The sequence below is a fragment of the Oryx dammah genome, unplaced genomic scaffold, assembly GCF_014754425.2.
Source record: "Oryx dammah isolate SB20612 unplaced genomic scaffold, SCBI_Odam_1.1 HiC_scaffold_25, whole genome shotgun sequence".
NCBI lineage: Eukaryota > Metazoa > Chordata > Mammalia > Artiodactyla > Bovidae > Oryx > Oryx dammah.
Window position 1 is genome coordinate 7,397,440 of NW_024070209.1, and position 22,053 is coordinate 7,419,492.

The 22,053-nt window shown below is 40.2% G+C and overlaps 1 protein-coding gene across 1 annotated transcript in view; it reads left to right on the forward strand.

Moving 5' to 3' along the window:
* The first annotated feature begins 17,408 nt into the window (after positions 1-17,408).
* Positions 17,409-22,053, forward strand: part of TMEM182 (transmembrane protein 182) — a 48,260-nt gene continuing 43,615 nt past the window's right edge. Inside the window, exons 1-3 of the mRNA XM_040223823.1 lie at positions 17,409-17,729; positions 17,967-18,066; positions 19,713-19,811. Coding sequence (XP_040079757.1) covers positions 17,598-17,729; positions 17,967-18,066; positions 19,713-19,811 — 331 coding nt within the window. The 5' untranslated portion in view covers positions 17,409-17,597. The remainder of the gene's footprint in view (positions 17,730-17,966; positions 18,067-19,712; positions 19,812-22,053) is intronic.

Genomic DNA, 22,053 nt, shown 5'->3' on the forward strand with positions numbered 1-22,053 from the left:
GAAGGCGGCTCGCTTGTAGAACATTCGCTGCTGTCTGTCTTGGCAACTTGGAGCCTCCTGGTTCGGAGGTTTTTTATCCCAGGAGGGCTGACCTTCCACGAGGGGTGAAACAGAAGTTCTGCTGTGTTGGGCCGTGAGACCATCACCTGGATGGTTGGGCCTTCCGAAGCCACCAAACCGTCAGGAAGCCCAAGGGGACCTTCTCCCGGCTGAAGTGATGGAGCTGGAATACTGAGGGCAAGTTGGATGATCGTTGTCCAGGGGAGTGAGGAAGGACTCTGCGTGGAACGTTCCAAAAACAAGGAAACAAAAGAAATCTGAACTGTGGAAGAATCAATTCCTGGACTCCTGAAGAAAGACTTTCATCCTTGCGTGAGGTAAAGACCCCTGAACAGCTGATGTTTAGGCCGAGGGCAAGGGAAAGAATAGGCAGAAAAAAGCAAAAAAAAAAAAAAAAACAACAGGCAAACAAAAGCAAAAAAACCCACACACAAAAAAACAAAAATCCCAAACAAAAAAATCTCGTTTATGAAATCAATGTCTCTTGTTATTCCTGTAACAGGTGTTTTCAGCAATAAGATGATTAAGGGACACTTAGTTGTGGACTTCTTTTAAAGACATGAGTTTATATGTTAATTATCACACTGTCCTCAGTTTGAATTAGGTCATTAGTGTTACTAATGTTTCTGAAATAAATCTCTAGAAAAGTTTCCTCTTTTAGATAAAGAACCTTAGCCTTAAAAAGAAAAAAGAAAAGAAATAGGTAGTAAAATAAAGACAGAAGCCACAGATACCAGCTATGACTTTGGGGCTACTTCCAGGGTGAGAACTGTTAAAGTTTTGTGTATTTTCTATTATACATGTGGGTATTGGCACATGCTCACTATTTTCTTCTGTCTTCTTCCAAGTATAACTTTACAAGTCCTTAAAGTTTAATTTTAGTAAGTTTTTAAATTAATAATTTTAGTAAGTTTAGCTCGTCCATGGGATTCTCCAGGCAAGAATACTGGAATGGGTTGCCATTTCCTTCTCCAGGGGATCTTCCTGACCCAGGGATCGAACTTGAGCCACCCTCTGAGCCACCAAGGATGTTTTTAATTTAGTCTTTAGGTAACAGAAAATTAAGTAAGACTGAAAATTTGAGGAGTAATGTATAGAGCCAGAATGGGTACAATGACTGTTGCGACATTTTCCCTTCGTGGAGTTGTTTTATGAAAATTGAAATGTGAACAGAAGGCTACACTTGGAAGCCACATAGCCAAAGAACGGACCGTGCTGGTGATCAGTTTTGCTCCAAATACATGCATCATTGCTCTGTTGTGTGATCCTGACGCTGGATTCTGTAGACACATCTCCTTTGCTAGCTGGCATGATGTGAAACTGTCTGTAGATGATGCTGAGGGACACTGCATGGGGAAGGAGCTTCTCTAACACATTAAAGTGCTTTTCTCTCTTCTTGTTCCTGCGGTGTGTGGCCGACTTGTTAGACATCTAGTGGTCCCTAGCCCCTAGCAAGGTTCAGTGACATGCAGAACATTCCCTGGGCAGCCCAGCTGGTTTCCAGGAGAACCTCCCAGGTGCCCCAGCAAGTAATTTCCTGGCCATTTCCACAGACACTTCTCCAGTAGCCTCCCAGTGATTTTCATCAGTTTTCCAGCTGAATGCAGTAGGTAAGCACAAGATATAAAAGACATCTGTACTTGGTAGAAAGATATAAAACTGTATTCATAAACCACATGGTCATCTTGTAGAAAACACTAAGGAAGCTACAAAAAAAAATTTACTAGAACTCATAAAGTAAGGTTAATGAGGTTGCAGAATACAAGATCAATATACAGATTATGATTTTGTTCCCGTATGCCACAAAAGAGAATGAAATGGCAACCCACTGCAGTGTTCTTGTCTGGGAATTGCCAGGGACAGAGGTGCTGGGTGGGTGCAGAGTTGGACATGACTTAATGACTAAACAATAGCAACAAATGCTACAAAAGGGAATTAGAAACTGGAGTTTAAAAATCATTTTGAAAACATGACATGTGAAATGGGGATACATTTGACCAACAAATGTGCAGAGACATTCCTCTTTCTTTGGAACTGTTGATGCCTGAACTTCTTAGGGATGTGCCAAGATGGTAAACTTGTAACCATTTCTATTTATGCCATAGCTTTGAAAGATATTGCATATCCCCACTGGTTAAAGATAAAGCTTACTTACAGATTATAAAAATGATAGACACTCTAAGCCCAGTGTTCTCATTTGAAATGAAAATCCACTAGAGGTGCAGCATCAATATGGACATCACTTTCATGGGATGTGGAGGCAAGAGAAACAGACACAAACGTGCTAATGTTTATGCTGCTCACTGCATTATGAATAAGAAAGTCTTGTTTCTGATGCAGGCGTCTCATGTCTTCTGCTGGCATCTATGAAACTGTAGTAAGCTAACTTAATTTTTAAATGGGATAAGATTAAATTAAAGACTTAACAAAAACCTGTAGGCAAGAATATACAATGGATTAAAGGCAATCTCTTTAACAAGTGGTGCTGGGAAAACTGGTCAACCACTTGTAAAAGAATGAAACTAGAACACTTTCTAACACCATTCACAAAAATAAACTCAAAATGGATTAAAGATCTAAATGTAAGACCAGAAACTATAAAACTCCTAGAGGAGAACATAGGCAAAACACTCTCCAGCATAAATCACAGCAGGATCCTCTATGATCTACCTCCCAGAATACTGAAATAAAAGCAAAAATAAATGGGATCTAATTAAAATTAAAAGCTTCTGCACAACAAAGGAAACTATAAGCAAGGTGAAAAGACAGCCTTCAGGATGGGAGAAAATAATAGCAAATGAAGCAACTGACAAACTAATCTCAAAAATATACAAGCAACTTATGCAGCTTAATTCCAGAAAAATAAATGACTCAATCAAAAAATGGGCCAAAGAACTAAATAGACATTTCTCCAAAGCAGACATACGGATGGCTAACAAACACATGAAAAGATGCTCAACATCACTCATTATCAGAGAAATGCAAATCAAGACCACGATGAGGTACCATTTCACACCAGTCAGAATGGCTGCGATCCAAAAGTCTACAAGCAATAAATGCTGGAGAGGGTGTGTGATGGACAGGGAGGCCTGGCATGCTGTGATTCATGGGGTCGCAAAGAGTCAGACACGACTGAGCTGAACTGAACTAACTGAGGGTGTGGAGAAAAGGGAACCCTCTTACGCTGTTGGTGGGAATGCAAACTAGTACAGCCACTGTGGAGAACAGCATGGAGATTCCTTAAAAAACTGCAAATAGAACTGCCTTATGACCCAGTAATCCCATTGCTGGGCATACACACCGAGGAAACCAGAATTGAAAGAGACACGTGTACCCCAGTGTTCATTGCAGCACTGTTTATAACAGCCGGGACATGGAAGCATGTCCATCAGCAGACGAATGGATAAGAAAGCTGTGGTACATATACACAATGGAGTATTACTCAGCCATTAAAAAGAATACATTTGAATCAGTTCTAATGAAGTAGATGAAACTGGAGCCGATTATACAGAGTGAAGTAAGCCAGAAAGAAAAACACCAATACAGTATACTAACATATATATATGGAATTTAGAAAGATGGTAATGATAACCCTGTATGTGAGACAGCAAAAGAGACACAGATGTAAAGAACAGACTTTTGGATTCTGTGGGAGAGGGAGAGGGTGAGATGATTTGGGAGAATGGCATTGAAACATGTATACTATCATGTAAGAAACAAATCGCTAGTCTAGGTTCGATACAGGATGCAGGATGCTTGGGGCTGGTGCACTGGGATGATCCAGAGAGATGAGATGGGGAGGGTGGTGGGAGGGGGGTTCAGGGTTGGGAACTCATGTACACCTGTGGTGGATTCATGTCAGTGTATGGCAAAACCAATACAGTATTGTAAAGTAAAAAAATTAAAAAAATAAAATAGAACTGGAGGAAAAAAAAAAAAAACCTGTACACTGAAACTGCAAAACATTGCTGAGAGATATGAAAAAGTACCTAACTACATGGAGAGATGTATACCATGATCATGAGCTGGAAGACTGAATACTATTAAGATAAGCATTCTCATTTATAGTATGCTACATTGGGATTCAGCTGTTTGTCATTTGAATATCTACAGATGAAAAGAATATACCAAGAGTTGGTGGGATATGGAACAATAATGGGAATATGTGATGCCAAAACCAATTTGGAAAAGAGATTGAAAATACCTTAAAAAGTTAAATATATACCTACCATATGACCCAGCATATGAGATATTTACCCAAGGGATAAAGGAGCATATAGCCAAACAAGATTTTGTACACAACTATTGATACAAGCTTTATTTGCAATAGCCCTAGACTGAACGCAACCCAAATATCTGTCAAGTGAATTTGTGAACAAGTTGTGGTGTTACCACTTAGCAATAAAGATGAACTATGAATTCATGCTACATCATGGATGAATCTCAAAATAGTTATGCTGACTGAGGAAGCCAAATGAAGAGGATATGCTGTATAATTCCAGTCATATAAAGATTTTTAGAGAACTCTGGTTTCAGTTCCAATGTGTAAAGAGCTTGGCAGTTGCAGCTCCCACACTTAAAAATAAGAAAAAAAAAAAAGACAAAATGGAAACCAGTAACTTTTTAAGTCCAGAGTAGTGTGTGCTCAGTCATGTCTGACTCTTTGTGACCCCATGGACTGTGGCCCTCCAGGCTCCTCTGTCCATGGGATTCTCCAGGCAGGAATACTGGAGTGGGTTGCCATGCCCTCCTCCAGGGATCGAATCTGGGTCTCCTTCATTGCAGGCCAAGGCTTTACTGTCTGAGCCACCAGGCACCTGGGAAAAGGATAATTAGACCACTCGAGCACCTTGCCTATCTTTTGGTCTCATGTAGTGGGAAGCAGGGAGAGAGCTAAGAAATCCAAGGACTCAAGCTCATTGAAACACTGAGATTTAATCATAAGGTTATAAAAGTCCCCCCACCTTAGGAAAATATAAACAGGGCTTTGCTATAGTAACAGTAAACTACAGCTGAGAAAGATGTAAGACAGAGACCCTATTTTAAAACAAGTTTCTAGGGAAGTTCAAAGGCAACCGGGAAAGGGGAAAAGAGGAAACTGAAGTCTCTGGCACCTACAGTTATGAAAATATTAAACAGCTAGTTCCAACGCATATTCACATAAAGCCTTAAGCTAAAAGCCCAAGTACCTGAGTTTTTAGTACCTAATACATACATTCAACTTTCAGGAAAACAATTACAATTTTATTAGAAGAAAAATAGTTTTAAGAGACAAAGCAGGCATCAGAACCAGACTCAGATATGACAAAAATCTTGTAATTATCAAACAGGGAATTCAAAATAACTATGATCACTGTTAAGAACTCTCATGGAAAGTAGACAAGATGTAAGAACAGATGGATAATATAAGCAGATACAAAATATCTGAGAATGAATCAGAAGGAAATGATAGAAAGCAAGACCATAGTGATAGAAGTTAAGATTGCTTTTGGTGGGCTCATCAGTGGACTGGACTCAGCCAAGGAAAAAATCATGGAGATTGAGATAAGTCAATAGAAGATTCCCATACTGCAAAGCAAAGACAAAAAAAGAAAAAGAAAAAATCAGAATGTTGAAGAACTGTCAGTCAATTTCAAAACATATATACAAAATTGGAATACTAAGGCAGGAGGCAGAGGGACCCCCCCGCCCCCAACCAACCCAGGGTAAAACAACTTGAGATTCATTCTCTATTGACCGAAACTCTAACACAGGAATAGCAGGGCAATTAAGGGAGGAGGCTGAACAGATGGCATATTTCTTGTTCCCAAAGTCAGGAGACCTTCCCAAACATACACGCACAGAAAAGGCTTCTTGGAGGCCAAAGGGGAGTCATGCCAAGGGATGTTCTACCCATAGGCCTTTTCAGTAGGATCCATCTTGGCTGAGAGATGTGTGTGCACACATGGAAGGATTCTAATATATACTAAATATGGACTGTGGTGGTGGTTTAGTCACTCAGTCGTGTCCAAATCTTGGTGACCCCATGGACTGTAGCCTGCAACGCTTCTCTGTCCATGGGATTTTCTAGGCAAGAATACTGAAGTGGGTTGCCATTTCCTTCTCCAGGGCTCCACACCCAGGGATCAAACCTGGCTCTCCTACATTGTAGACAGATTCTTTCCAACTGAGCTACCAGGGAAGCACAATACGAACTGTGAACCAGGCAAATCAGAATGATTGGTCAAAGGAAACTGGAAGAAATGCCCCATAAAATTAATTCAAACTACCATGAGGGCACAGCTCAGGGACTCTCCCTCTGAGTTTGCCCGTGTGTCTGTCCACATGAACTGTTCTCATTTTCCTCCTAATAAATACTTTACTTGCTTCACTACTTTCCTAATAAATACTTTACTTGCTTCACTACTTTCCGTCTTTATGGAAATTCTTTTCTGCAAAGCTGAAGCGCCAGAGACCTTGGCACCGACTGCTGGTCTAGTGACTAGAATCTGATGCTTTCGCTGCCCCGACACAATCTCTGGCTGGGAACCCAAGCCCCACTCCAAGCTATTGTAGGTCTAGGCCACCTGAGATCATATCCAGGAGAAGGGAGAGAGAATAATTATTTAAAGTAAAAATAGTCTCACATTTTCCAAAGTTAATGACAGGCAACTGTACATACAGGCACGTGAAACTCAGAACAGCAAGCAGGATAAATACCAAACCCCCCTACATAAGACATATCATATTCACAAATGCAGAAAACCAAAGAACAGCATCAGCATTCCACTGGATCTAGAATTCAGCTAGATCAGCAGGATACCCGTTCATATCAGGATCACATTGACCGCAGTCTGGGCCATAAAATAGGCATTAACGATCTCAAAGAGAAACAATATAAAGTATACTGTATACCCCCAATGGAATTAAACTAAAACTTGATAACGGAAAGTAGCTGGAACACTCAGAAATATCTTGAGATTAACAGCCCAGTTCTAAATAACACATGGTCAAGGGTGAAGTCTCAAGATAAAGAAGCATTTTCAACTAAATGAAAATGAAAATATACAACTTGTCAAAGTTGTCAGATGCAACAAACATGAAGTTAGAGGGAAATTTACAGCTTTGAGTGCATGCGTCAGAAACAAGAAAGATCTAAATCAGTAATAAATGCTTCCACTGTAGGAAACTAGAGTTAGAGCAATTTTATTTTCTTTGTTTAGAACCAGCTCCCTGATCTGTATCACATTCCTTCTTCCTGAAGCCTTTAACATTTCTTATCTTCTGTGCTGGCAATGAATTCCTCCTGTTTTTATAGTATGGCTAGGCTTGATTTTCTCTTCACTTTTAAAGAATGTAGAATCTGAGATGAAATGTGGGTTTCTAATTCATTCAGTCCTTAAAAGGATGTCACTCTGTTGTCTTCATATTTGTATATTATCTGATGATGTGTCTGCTATGTTCTATCTGTGTATTTTTCTTCTCTGGGCTGTGCTTAGTTGCTCAGTCATGTCCGACTCTTTGTGGCCCCATAGACTAGCCTGCCAGTCTCCTCTGTCCGTGGGATGCTCCAGGCCAGAATCCTGGAGTGGGTTGCCATCCCCCTCCTCCAGGGGATCTTCCTAACCCAGGATTGAACCCAGGTCTCCCTCATTGCAGGTGGATTCTTTACCAGCTGAGCCACTAGGGAAGCCCAAGAATACTGGAATGGGTAGCCTATCCCTTCTCCAGGGGAACTTCCTGATCCAGGAATTGAACCAGGGTCTCCTGCATTGCAGTGGATCCTTTACCAGCTGAGCTAGCAGGGAAGCCCACTTTTTCTTCTCTGGCAGCCTCTAAAGATTTTATCTTTTTCTTTGATACTCAGCAGTTTGAATATGATCAGCCTACTTGGATGTTTTCTCTTTCTTGATTTTAATCCTGCTTTATTTGCACCGAGTTTCTTTGTTCTGTTCTTTGATGTGTCTCTAGTTTAGGAACACTTTCAGCCATTATTTCTTCAAATATTTCTTCTGCCCCATTTTCTGTCTTGTACTTCTGGGATTTCAGTGATATGATAACATGATCTAATATCCATTGGATCTTGAATGATGTGTTCTGTGTATTTTTTTCTTTCACCTTTTTTTAAACTTTTTTTGCATTTTAGCTAGGATACTTTCTGTTGATTTGTCTTCAAGTTCACTGGTTTGTCCCTTTTCTGTCTTTAGCCTGCTGGTGAAATTGTCAAAGACATTCTCCACCGCTGTGACTATGTTTTGACGTCTAGAACTTGCATTTGGTATTTTACTTATAGTTTACATCTCTCTGCTAAAGATGCCTATCTTATCTTACACATTGTCTATCTTTTCCAGTATAATCTTTAACATATTTATCAAAATTGTTTTAATTCCACTGTGGTGTAGTTTCAGCATCTCTGTCATATCTGGGTTTAATTGTGATGATTGCTTTGTCTCTTCAGCTTGCATTTTTTCTTTCTTTTTTTTCCCCAAAACAATATCGTTGTTTAGTGGCTTAGTCGTGTCTGGACTGTAGCCCACCAGGCTCCTTCTGTCCATGGGATTTATTATTAAGATATAATTTGCATGCTACCAAATTGGTAGTTTTGATGGACATTTGGTTTGTTTCCAGGTTTTGGATATTATGACTCATTCTGCTATGTACATTTGTGTACAGGTTTTTGTATAAATATAGGTTTTCTTTTCAAAGTGGGGCTTCTGGATCATTTGGTAACTCTATGTTTAAACGTTAGAGGAACTGTCAAACTATTTTCTAGAGTGCCTGCACCATTTTATATTCCTACTGGCAGTATATGCTTCTGCCTCTGCTAAGTCGCTTCAGTCGTGTCCGCCTCTGTGCGACCCCATAGACGAAAGCCCACCAGGCTCCCCCATCCCTGGGAGTATATGAAGGCTCTAATTTTTCCACATCCTCTTCAGCACTTATTTTCCAATGATGGTGGATTTACATTTCCTTGATGGGAAGAGAGTAGGATTTTGTGTAGCATTTCGTGATCATCTTTTCATGTGTTTATGGGTTATTTGCATATCTTCTCTGAAGAAATGTCTGTTCAGACACTTTGCCCATTTCTAAACTGGTTGTTTATCTTTTTATTATTGAGTTGTTAGAGTGCTTTGTATATTCTAGATACAAGTCCTTTATCAGATATATAATTTGCAAATATTTCTCCCACCCTGCAGGTTATCTTTTCACTTACTTGGTAGTTTCCACTGATGAACAAAAGTTCATTTCATTATTGTCCAGTTTATCTAATTTTTGTATTGCTTGTGCTTTTCCTGGATTATATAAAAAAAATCATTGCCTAATTCATGGTCATGAATATTTATACCCACGTTTACTTCTAAGAGTTACATGGTTTTAGTTCTTACATTTAGGCCAGTAGTCTATTGTGAATTATTATTTTTTTGTGTATTTTGTGAAATAAGGAGAGTGGGTCATGGCTAAAATGTCAAGGACACTTGGTGTGCTTATAAAAATCTAAGTAGTCTTTTTTTTTGACTAATGTTCTATTTGCCTTTAGGACAATTTCCTTAGACTTTAAATGCTCAGATGTTTGAAATAGATTTCACAAGTTACACAAGTTTCACTGGGGAATGGATCCATGGAGCTGCCCAAGCTACCATTCTGGAAATAGAGCTCAAGCTGGTTTTTCTTGCTTTTTACTTGTCCCGTGATATTTTGTTGAAAGTTTGGTATGCTGTATAGGACAGTAGGTAGTGAAGTTATGCTATTAATACTACACACACCCCCCCCCCACACACACACACTTTTCCTTCGGCTAGTCATTCAATGTGAGGGTATGTGTTAATCGGGTCCAGGGTAGTGTGAGGGTGGTTTGGTGTTGCCGTGGTTACCCCATTGTACCATAGGACTGACGTTTCTCTAACTCAGTGCTTCTCACCTGAGGGTGACTTTGCCTCCTAGGGATATTTGGCACTGCCTGGGGCATGTTGGAATTCAGGGTGTGCTACTGACATCTAGTGAGTAGAGACTACAGGTGCTGCTGAGTATCCTGCGACTCACAGGGCAGCACCCCAGCTTCCACAACAGAGTTATCCAGTGTCTGACGTCCATGGTGCCGAAGGTGGGAAGCACTGCCCCAGCGCTACCTTATGTTTAAGGTGCGGGCCAGTTTGCTTCACCTTTTACTTGCAAGAAAGGTGGCAGAATGCTCTTTCCAGCTTTCTAAATTTCAAGATGGAAGTCTTACTGATTTTGTCACATTGTGTTATTTATTTGTCAACTGATACTGAGCTGAGATATGCCCAGACATCTCACTCCTGACTTTGTTTCCGTGTTCTGGGGTGATACATTAGGGCCCCTTCCTTATGACTTCCTTTAACCTTAATACCCCTTCCACAGGTCCTAAGTCCATGGATCAATAAACCCAAGGCTCCTAGAATAGTGCCTGGGACAAAGAGTGCTCTGTGTTTGCCCGAGGTGTTACTGTTTCGTTGCTGTTGTCACTGTTGTTATTTAGCTTTTGTGCTATTTGAGTATCCTGGTAGGTTCTAACTTTATCCTGTTTGCATGCATGCCAGTTGCTCAGGTATGTCTAACTCATAGACTGTAGCCCACCAGGCTCCTCTGTCAATGGGATTCTCCTGGCAAGAATACTGGAGTGGGTTGTTGTTTCCTCTTCCAGGGGATCTTCCTGACCCAAGGATCGAATCTGTGTCTGCTGCATTGATAGGCAGATGGATACGTTTACCACTGGCCTACATGGGAAGCCAGCTTTATCCATTAGCACATGTATGGTCAAATTAAACAGGACTTAAACAGGGACTTGGCTGAGCAGGACATGAAGAGAAGGCTGAAGTACCTGCAGCAGTTCTGACTGTGTTCATGTCAATACAACACCATCTGTTTCCCCAACAGAGACCTGGGGACACTAAGGTAACAGGGATGTGTCTCCCCGCCCTCCCACTCTGTCCTGAACTGGATTGTCTTTTCTCTGCGAGTCGACTTGAACTGGCTCACAGACCCTGGACGCATCTGAGCCTTCTATAAGTCTCTTCTTGGAAAAGTCTTTGGAATGGAAATTTCAAAAGTCTGTCTTCATCTTGATAGGTAAAGAATGACTCAGTGACAAAGGTTCTTAAGGGGAAAGCAACATATCCCAGAGGCAAGGATAAATAAAAATGTTTTTCTCGAAGTTAAGACTCAAATCGTGTATACAAGATTCACGCAAAGCGCTTTCACAGCATAGGGACCAGAGAGGGGAATCTTCTTATTCACAAGGCTTCTGGTATAGGGAGTTTAATGTATTCTTTCAGAAAGAAATACAAGGAAACAAAGGGATGGGTAAGTTAAAATAAAAATTGCCAACATTAAATCTGTATTTGTTTATATAATACATGCATTCCTATAAGTTACATTTTTTTTCATTTCTGCTTTCATATATCAAAAAATTTCTCCTTTGGTCCCCAGTTTTATTTCTGAAGTGATGTGTGTGTGTGTGTGTGTGTGTGTGTGTTAATTTTAATCAAAAGCAGGTTAAAAAAAAAAAGTTCCAAGTTTTTTCCCCCTTTCAAGAGTTAATGCACTTCAGCATACTAATGGAATTCTTTGGGGAACTCAGACCCTTTTTCAAAGTGGAAGATAGTTGTGTGATATAACTCCCTTTGTGTGAGTTTTTTCTGTAAGTAGCTCTCAATTCAGTGGAGTGTAAACTGCCCACATGAATGAGTGAATGAGCCTGTGGATGGATCCTGATTCGCTTACATTCCACGTAAGCTATTTATCAGAGCCTTAATACTTGGATGGCACCATCTTAGTTAAGGCTGGTCAGCATCAAACTCTAAAAACAGCAAATCCTTGCACTGCAGTATTTGTGTGATAAAAATCCCAATGGACTTTGTGTACCGTGGAATGCAAACTTTACCTGCGGCCAGCAGATGGCACTGTTCAACCCAATTTAATTCAACTCAATCAGCTGGATATTTGGTCAGCCACGTGTTTACTGGGAAAGTGAAAGTTGCTCAGTCCTGTCCGACTCTTTGGGATCCCATAGACTATACAGTCCATGGAATTCTCCAGGCCAGAATACTAGAGTGGGTAGCCATTCTCTTCTCCAGAGGATCTTCCCAACCCAGGGATTGAACCCAAGTATCCCGCATTGTGGATTTTTACCAGCTGAGCTACCAGGGAAGCCCAAGAATACTGGAGTGGGTAGCCTATCCCTTCTCCGGTGAATCTTCCCGACCCAGGAATCGAACCAGGGTCTGCTGCAATGCAGGCAGATTCCTTACCAACTGAGCTGCATAAAGCATTGTGCTAGGGTTAGGGATGTAGCAGTGAACAAAGACAGACACTCTATCACCCACCTCCCCCGCCCCGAGTTTATTTGTTGTTCCTATACTATGTGCAGGATGAGAAGGCTTGTAAAAATAATCTCATGAAATTAGACTGTGGTTGTGTTGTCATAGTGTTGGATGGAGGGAGCAGGGAGGAGGACATACAAGAGACCCAAGAACCACAACTCAAAACAGAGACTTAAAGAGGTCCTTAGAGCCACAGAGACCGGCCGTGACGGTTCATGGGCAGTAAAAATCTGTCTCAGTGGTGATCAAAGGGGAACAATTGATGGTAGGGTCATCACTCAGCCTATTGTCTGTGTCTAGGACTTGGGACCACAAACCTTTATACATAACCTTTAGGGCCAGGTGTGTTTAGAACTCAGAATTTGGGGGATTTTGAAAAAGTAGCAATGTGTGTGTACTGTACATTACCTGCCACCCCCACCCCCACACCCCTGTGGAACCTGGTGAGCACTGTAACCAAACGCGTTTGTGCTTGTGCAGTCAAATGTTCCATGCCAGTCAGATTTGGTTTGCTAAAAGCTTTTGGTTTTCAGAAATTTTGAATGTTGGAATGGCAGATAAAGATTGTGGATCTATAACATAGGATTCCAAGACAAAAATGAATTTACCCTCAAATCTGCACAGAACCACTTTGGTTTCTGAAAGTTTGATTTCTTTATTTATTTACACATTTGTTCAGTACTTTTGGATGTTAAGCATTGTCATTCCTGTATTTTTTAAGAATAAAGGAAACCAGAATTAATTTTTTTTTGTAGAATGTTTAGATAGCTTCAGTAGATATGTTGAAATAATTAAGATTATTGCAATATCAAGATTGGAAATTATGACCTTAGAAAAAATGTTTTGCTCCTTATCACTCACAAACTAAACATGACTTGGGATTTCTGCTAAGTTGTAGTGTGTTTACTGATTAAAAAAAAACACAGTTAAGTAAATAAAAAGACATTGAATCAAAACAGGCAAAGTCTTCCATTGCTTATGTCATCTATCCTTTGGTTGTCAAGTTTTATTTAATTTGTAAAAAACAAGGGATGAATTTACCACACTACCTTGGAATGCTCATGATATTTGTATCCTCAAGATTTTAAAAGATGGATTAAAAAACCATTTTAGATTGAGAAATTAATTTAAAAATAATTTTTGCCATAATTTCTCTCAGAGACAGGAGACTGTCAGTGGGATATTATTTCCAGGAAGTCAGGAGGACCCCATGCAGAGCTACCCTTGCTTACCTCTGGCCTTCTGTATGCCACCAGGAAGGTCTTTAACTCCCACCTGGAAGACCTTTAGATGCTGAGATTCCTGCCCAGGAAACGGATTATTTCATATTCTACCAACTGAAGGGTTATTTGTTCTCAAGGCAGCTAATATGCTTAGGATGGTGTCTGCCACAGAGCAGATGCTCGTTAATATTAGTTACTATTATTCACCTCTGTTTACATTTCTGACAGTCAAGGTCTCCCAAGGGATTGAACCTGAGACACCAAGCTTGTGCCTTTGCAGGTTCACTGTGATCATCGTATCAACGTGAAATAGGTTCAGTATTCACCAAAGGCACGGGCACACACAGTAGTGATGGCGCTGTCCTACTATATGATTACTGTGAGTTAAGGTCAATGCGAAGGTCTGTCTGTCTCCCCACATCTCCCGGTCTTTCACTAGAAAAGAGATGCGAAGGAAGAAGATCCAATGTCTGAATTTGTGAAGACATCACGGGAACACAGCAGCTGTTTACCAGTTACGCGGGAGCTCAGACAACGTTTTAAGCTGCTGAGAGACCTCAAGGAAGAGATAACTGAATGATCGTTGGGAATATTTTAGGAATGATGGTCAATTAGGTGTTTCAAACGAAAGGCAAATGGTCTAATTTTCTAAAAAGGAAACTTTTTGACCCCTGGATGGCAAATTCTATTTTATTTCTAAAGAAGAATAGACAGTGGATTTTTTAAAAGATGGTTTGTGATTATCTGCACAGGAAGCACAGACCCTGCTAAAATCCTTCTCTACAGGTTTTGCAAAGAACAGGCAAGATGAGCACTATTTCTTCCTGATGGATCACCAGTTAAATAGCTCAGGCTGTGTACTTACATTACAGCCAAGAGTCATAATACAAGTATATTTTTATTTTACTTTAGTGCTCCATGAATGTCAAGCACCATGATAAACACTGAGGATAACGATAACTGAGCTAAAGGAGTTAAGTTTTATGAAATCAGAACTAGTCTCTAGTATTTTTCTCAAATAGTTAAAAATGGTGAAAAAAAATATTAGTTGATGAACCTCTTCCAGAAAGGTGATATTCTGTGTGTGATGAGATCAAAATTGAGATGAATTGTAGCAATAACAAAATCCTACACTCTTTTCTACTTATTTAAAAAAATCTAGTTGTTTGTATATATGTGTGTGTTTGTGAATGCATATACTAAAGATTTGGTATTAATGCATAGGTTTTTTATCATAAGCCATTATGATATAAATAAAATAAAGTAAACTTCCTATAAAGATTCCTTTTCCTTTCCAAATAACAACATCGTCACCTACAATAAAACTGCATAACCACAACTACTGTTATCTTGGGAGGGGATGTGGGGTGACCAGAAGCTTATTACTATAACCTCTATGTACCTCATTCCAATGAACTGTTTTTTCCCCACTAGCTCATAAACTCCTCATGGTCAGGGCCTGTGTATCTAATAAAATGCCTGGACAGTCACAAGCTCCCAATAAGCACTTCTTGAAGATGCATTCTTCTTACCCATCCCCCAAGAAAAACCCCTTAGTTTGACCTTACATTGCATTAACTATAGAACAGCATCTTTAATAGTTTCCTACTGCTGCCGTAAAAGTGTAACAATACAAAGTTAGTGGTTTCAAACAATACGAATTTCCTTTTCTGCAGTTGCAGAGGTCAGAAATCCCCAAAGTCAAGGTGTTGGTAGGCAGCATTCCTTCTTGAAGGCTCTTGGGGAGAATCTGGTTTTTTGTTTGTATGTTTTTTGTTTGTACGTTTTTTGTTTTTCCCTCTTCCATGCACTACAAGCTACCCACATTCCTTGGCTTGTAGCCTCTCTCCTCCGTCTTTAAACTGGCAAGTCTCTAACTCTTTCTGGAGTCACATTTCTTTCTCTGACCGCTGTCAGGAAGGATTCTCTACTTTTTTTTGAAGGGTTCATGTGTGTAGATTGGGTCAACCTGTATAATCTAGGTCATTGCTGTGTAAGGTAATGTATTCATAGATTGTGTGGTTATGTTTAGGATTAGGGTGTGGACATCTTTGGGAACCCATTATTCTGCCTATCGGGGGCTTCCCAGGTGGCTCGGTGGTAAAGAACCCACCTGCCAGTGTAGGAGACACAGGAGATGCAGGTTTGATCCCTGGGCCAGGAAGATGACTAGAGGAGGAAATGGCTACCTGTTCCAATATTCATGCCTGAAAAATCCCATGGACAAAGGAGCCTGGTGGGCTGTAGTCCGTGGGATTGCAAAGAGTCAGACACAACTAAGTGACTGAATGTGCACACGAACACACACATACGCAGACACACACACACACAATTTCGTTTCTAAGGATCCATCCCATGTCAAACAAAAGTGGTGAGGGAAGCTGGCAGAGGTCAGATGCCTCTTCAGAAGATGCAGAGACCCATGTTACAACTGAATACAAAAGACAGTAATCATTAGAGACAGTGAAAGTTTTCAAATATTGCACAAATACTTAAAAAATTCTCTCCGGCATATTTAGACATGGAGTGAAAACAAAGAAATGAGCTAGAGATGCTAGACATGAAGAATGTGTAGATAAATTGCTATTCAGTGACTTGTATGGGTATCAAGTAAGACTCCCTATTTTAAGGAGGTTGAATATTTAAAATGAAAGAAACAAAAGAAAATGTGGGCTGTATTTTGTCATTTTAATCTAGAAAATAAAACACTTTTGAGAGTTTTTTCATGAGTCTACTTTGGGGATGATCATTTGGAATACCTTGTATAGCATCTGAGAACTGCAATTTATGTCATAGCATGTGCTACATAAAAGTATTTTGTTCTACTTTAAGAGTTTATGTTACCATATTCTTGATCTTTTAAATATACTTATGAACTTCTAGGTTATGAACCTGAACTGTACTTGGTGTTATGTTAGATCAATTGATCTACTATTTTATATTCCAAAAATATCCAAAAAGAAACTAATTGCGATCCTCAGAGGACCTCACCAGGCTCCTCTGTCCATGGGATTCTCCAGGCAAGAATACTGGAGTGGGTTGCCATTTCCTTCTCCAGATCTTCCAGACCCAGGGATCGAACCTGGGTCCTATGCTGCTGTCAGTCTCCTGCACTGTAGGTAGATTCTTTACTGATTGAACTGCTGCTGCTGCTGCTAAGTCGCTTTAGTCGTGTCCAACTCTGTGCGACCCCAGAGACGGCAGCCCACCAGGCTCCCCCGTCCCTGGGATTCTCCAGGCAAGAACCCTGGAGTGGGTGGCCATTTCCTTCTCCAATGCATGAAAGTGAAAAGTGAAAGTGAAGACGCTCAGTCCTGTCTGACCCTCAGCGGCCCCATGGACTGCAGCCCACCAGGCTCCTCTGTCCATGGGATTTTCCAGGCAAGAGTACTAGAGTGGGGTGCCATTGCCTTCTCCACTGATTGAACTACTCACACCTTTTTTGCAGTTATATCCAAGAGAAGTCTTTGTGGTTCTTTACACCTGTGATTTATCTACCCTTGTAGAGGGTCTTCAGTGTCTCCAGGGTTGTCATGGTCATTCGGGATCAAGAGGAGCCTGTTCAGACACTTAAGACTTTGGGCCAGTGTGGCTGTGACCTCACACCATTCTGTCATCTTTCCACTCCTCTGGATTGCCCCACAGCAATAAGGATGATTCTGGCCAGTTCCTGATACTACCCCCTCCACCGTCAGGGGAAGGTCAGCTATTTTTTGATCCCCTGGGGAGAGAGGCAACTCCTCAGTCAGTGTCCTAAAATAGCCTGCCATTCTCAGCTGCCGGACTGGAGGCCCTCCAGGGGAACGCAAAGGCAACACGAATCCACCGCCCGTGTGAGTGGGACTCCACTGAAACACCAACTAAGAGCCACTTCTCAAGAAGATCCTGCCTGCTCAGAAGTCTTTATTCTTTTTTTTTTTTTTAAACTGAGGATCTGGGTGTCCGCTCTCATTTATTTTCTTATTTTAGTTCAACAGAAACCAGTGAACTGAAAATGAGACTAAATATTGCCATCTTCTTTGGGGCTCTCTTTGGAGCTCTGGGGGTTTTACTCTTTCTGGTGGCTTTTGGATCAGATTACTGGCTTCTTGCGACTGAAGTAGCAAAGTGTTCAGGTGAACAAAATGTGCGTCTCTTCTTCAAAATATTGTTGTACTTGGTGGTAATGAGGATAGCCTCATGTATCTTCTGAGAATCCAAAAATAGCAGTGGAATGTCTATTTCTTCTCAGAAGAGATATGTAGAAAGCTAATGATCATCATTATTTGGGAAACAATACGTTGCTTAAAAAATTTCCCAGATGTAATTATTCAGATTGTGTTCCTTGTGTTGAAACCAATTACTTCATTTGTGTTCTGTACAGGTAGAAAACGTCACTTTCCACCATGAAGGATTCTTCTGGAGATGTTGGTTTAATGGGATTGTGGAAGAGAATGATTCCAATATCTGGCAGTTCTGGTACAGTAAGTACAATTCAGCCTTATTTCCCCCCCACCCCAACCCCTGGCTTGTCAATAAAAAAGAACAGTTTCTTATTTTGGTTCATGTCACTTACAAAACAAGATTGGATTCTTAGCTGTGGAATCTCAATGGGGTATCTTTCAAAGGTTTCTGATTCTTTGTCAGTAAACAGAATTGGCTATAGAAATAACTATTTTATTTTCTAACATAAAATTTTAGTCCATGTTTACAGCAGAATTGGACAATCCACTGTTTCCTTGCTCACATTTAAAATACATCATCCTTAACAAACAAAACAAATATTCTCTATAGTGTGTTTTTGGAATGTCTATTATTGCTATATTACAAATAAATGTTTTTATTTTGGGGGCTATGAATCCTTGAAGTCACAAATTTAAAAATTCAGAATTAGAGATGTATTATTTTATAGTAATAGTTTCAAAATTAAAAAAAAATCTTTTTAAAATAATGAAACAGTTATGAGCAGTGACAGATGAAAGCTTGCTCTATTAAGGCTTAAACCAAGTTTGTGGGCAATATCAAGAAATGCTTTGCTTTTGATGTTTCCATTCTCTCACAGAAACTTTAAAGTTCTTTTTTGAAATAAAATAGCTCCTTAAAAATACAGCTGCATTCTTTCAACTGTATTTTCTATATTGTTGTTAATCTTTGAAAATCAATTCACTGAAAATAGCTAGCCTTTATCTTATTGCATCCAACAATGAAAGAACTGTTTATTACCTTTGGACTTACTGTGGGTTGAAATTATTAGTCTTCTTCTCAAAACTACTCCTGTGATAAATCAAAGTATGGCACTTAAGTCAAGATTATGGAGTATATCATAGAAATTTGAGATCACAGAAGATAGGCCAATAGTAAATTGGCATATGTTAAAGGAACAAAGTTATGATGAAATGGCATTTTGAGAGAAATATTTCAATAGAGTTTCTGATTGTCATTTGGGGGAGGAGAATAAGCATGTGATCTGCCGATGAAAATTATCTAGGCTTTGGTAAAGTGAAGTAAGTCAGACTTTGCAAGAGGAAGAGTTTGCCAAGACTTAGAGAAGGAAAACATATTTTACTCCTTAAAGGGTATATGATGAAATCATCAAGATTTCAAACAACATTAAAGTTCTTTCTTGTGGTTTCTTCAAATACTAAAAATAAACTTTAATCATTAACTTGTGTGGTCTATTACCTACATCTTTTCCCTGAAAGTAGAATATAGAAGAAATTTTGCATTAGTTAGAACCAATCATAGTTAGATCTAAATTTATTAGATTTTTAAACAACAACGTTTTGTATGTGTGTGTCTGTGTCGGGCATAATGTTAGGAACTGGAGAATACTGTTGTGAAAATGAATGAAATCTGGTGATTTCAACTGTAGGTGATATTAAGGGCATTCTCTCCACTGGATTAGGTCATGAGCTAGATGTTTGATGAGAATCCACTCTCCAGGTCTCCTGTGCTATTCCATATGAGACTTTTAAGGAAGTTCCTCCCTATTCAATAATTCTCTGAGTTTGTGGATCTGTAGTTTTATTTTGCTTGTGTACCCCCCGCAGCCTGTATTTCTCTTCTACTGGGAACGAATCTTCAGGCAGCCTCTCGGTAACAAATACCTCTGTCTTGCCTTCCTTCCCAGCCAATCAGCCCCTGTGGAAGAACTGCACCCATGCTTACCTGTCGCCATACCCCTTCCTGAGAGGCGAGCACAACTCCACCTCCTACGACTCTGCAGTCAGTAAGTACTCAGTCCTCAGGACGCCTCCAGAAGGGTGGTCTTTCTGAAACACTCCCCTCATAGCAGCTTTGTGGGCAATCAAAAAATAATTTATAATTTCAGTGTGTTTTTTTTATATCAGTCATGTATAAAATAATAAATAAGGTGTCATTTTTATTTATTTATCTTTGATGTGGACTTTTTTAAAAAAATCTTTATTGAATTTGTTGCAGTACTGCTTCTTTTGTATGTTTGTTTGGCCATGGGATCTTAGTTCCCCAACCAGGGATTGAACTCACATCCCCTGCATTGAAAAGTGAAGTATTCTCCATTGGACTGCCAGGGAATTCCCAAAATGTCATTTTAAAAATACCATTTATAATCTTAATAAAATACAACTTTGGTCCAAAATCAAAGCCCATTTGCTTGTTGCTTATCATGATAATTTTTTACAAGTGTGTTTGTTTTCTGATATGAAAATAATGGTATTCATCAGGAAGATGGGCTTCCCGGGTAGTTCAAATGGTAAAGAATCTGCCTGCAATGCAGGAGACCCAGGTTCAATCCCTGGGTTGGGGAGAACCCCTGGAGAAGGGCATGGCAATCCACTTCAGTATTCTTGCCTGCAGGCTACAATCCATGGGGTTGCTAAGAGTCGGACACAACTGAGACACGCGCATCAGGAAGAACTGCTCCGGAAGATGTAAAACTCGTCCTACAATGGAAACCACTGAAATATACACCCTGATTTTAAAACACTTTTGCCATTGTCATACATAAGAATATGATTGCGTTCTAAGTCATTTCAGTCATGTCCGACTTTGTGACCCTGTAGACCATGGCCCTCCAGGCTCCTCTGTCCATGGGGATTCTCCAGGCAAGAACACTGGAGTGGGTTGCCATGCCCTGCTCCAGGGCATCTTCCTGACCCAGGGATTGAACCCACGTCTCTTATGTCTCCTGCACTGGCAGGCAGGTTCTTGACCACCAATGCTGCTATTGCTGCTAAGTTGCTTCAGTCGTGTCCGACTCTGTGCGACCCCATAAATGGCAGCCCACCAGGCTCCCCCGTCCCTGGGATTCTCCAGCCAAGAGCACTGGAGCGGGTTGCCATTTCCTTCTCCAATGCATGAAACTGAAAAGTGAAAGTGAAGTCGCTCAGTCGGGTCTGACTCTTAGCGACCCCATGGACTGCAGCCCACCAGGCTCCTCCTTCCATGGGGTTTTCCAGGCAAGAGTACTGGAGTGGGGTGCCATTGCCTTCTCCGATGCTGCTATTAGGTTACTGTATTTCTGCCAAATGATGAAACTTCATTGTGTGTGATATTCCGCAGGAGAAGGAGAGCCCTGTGCTGTTAACTGGGAATCATGATTGCCCAGCTTCTTTCATGTTTTCATACTACTTTTTCTATAGAAACTATATAAACTTAGTTTCTGTAGAAAGTATACAATATTTAGCACATAAATCTAATTTTTAAAAGTATATAAGCTCAATATGTCAACTTTATTCTCAGCTGGTTTCATGAAGTTTTTCATAAGAGAGTGCTTATCATAAGCTTAAAACTAAGGGTTGGTACAGAATTTAGTGGTGTCATTAACAGGGCCAAAAAAATAAATCTGTTTTTCAAAGAGAATACGTAACATTTAATATTCTGGATAAATGTGTATTAGTCAGGATTCTCCAGAGAATCAATAGGAATTGTATGTGTGTGTACAGAGAGAGAGACTGAGGTTAATTGATTGATTGACTGAGGGAGAGATTTTAAGGAATTGGCTCATGCTGTTGTTTGAAAGGCTGTTAAGTTTGAAATCTGTGGGGCAAGGCTGCAGCTGGAGATTCAAATAACAGCTGATGTTGAGGCCTTGACTCTGAGTGCTAGAGACTTGGGTAGAATTTCTATGGTGCAGTCCAGGGGAGGATTCTTTCTTCTTCAGGAAACCCTTTTTTGTTCTTTAAATCCTTCAGCTGATTGCACGAGGCCCAGCGCCTCACACCGTGGGATAATCTACCTTACTGATAGTCTGCTGACTGTAAACACTGACACATCGAAATGCCTTTATAGCTGTTTTTAGGCTACTGTTTGATCAAGCAGCTGGGCACCGTTGTCTAACTAAGCTGACACATAAAATTAACAGCCACAGAACTCAATGAACTTTTACATCCGTCATCCATTTTTTTCATCTTTATGTAAAATATGAATTTCCATACATTTTAATTTTGTTTTGAGTTTGTCAGAGGGGATAGCATCTGCTTATATCACGT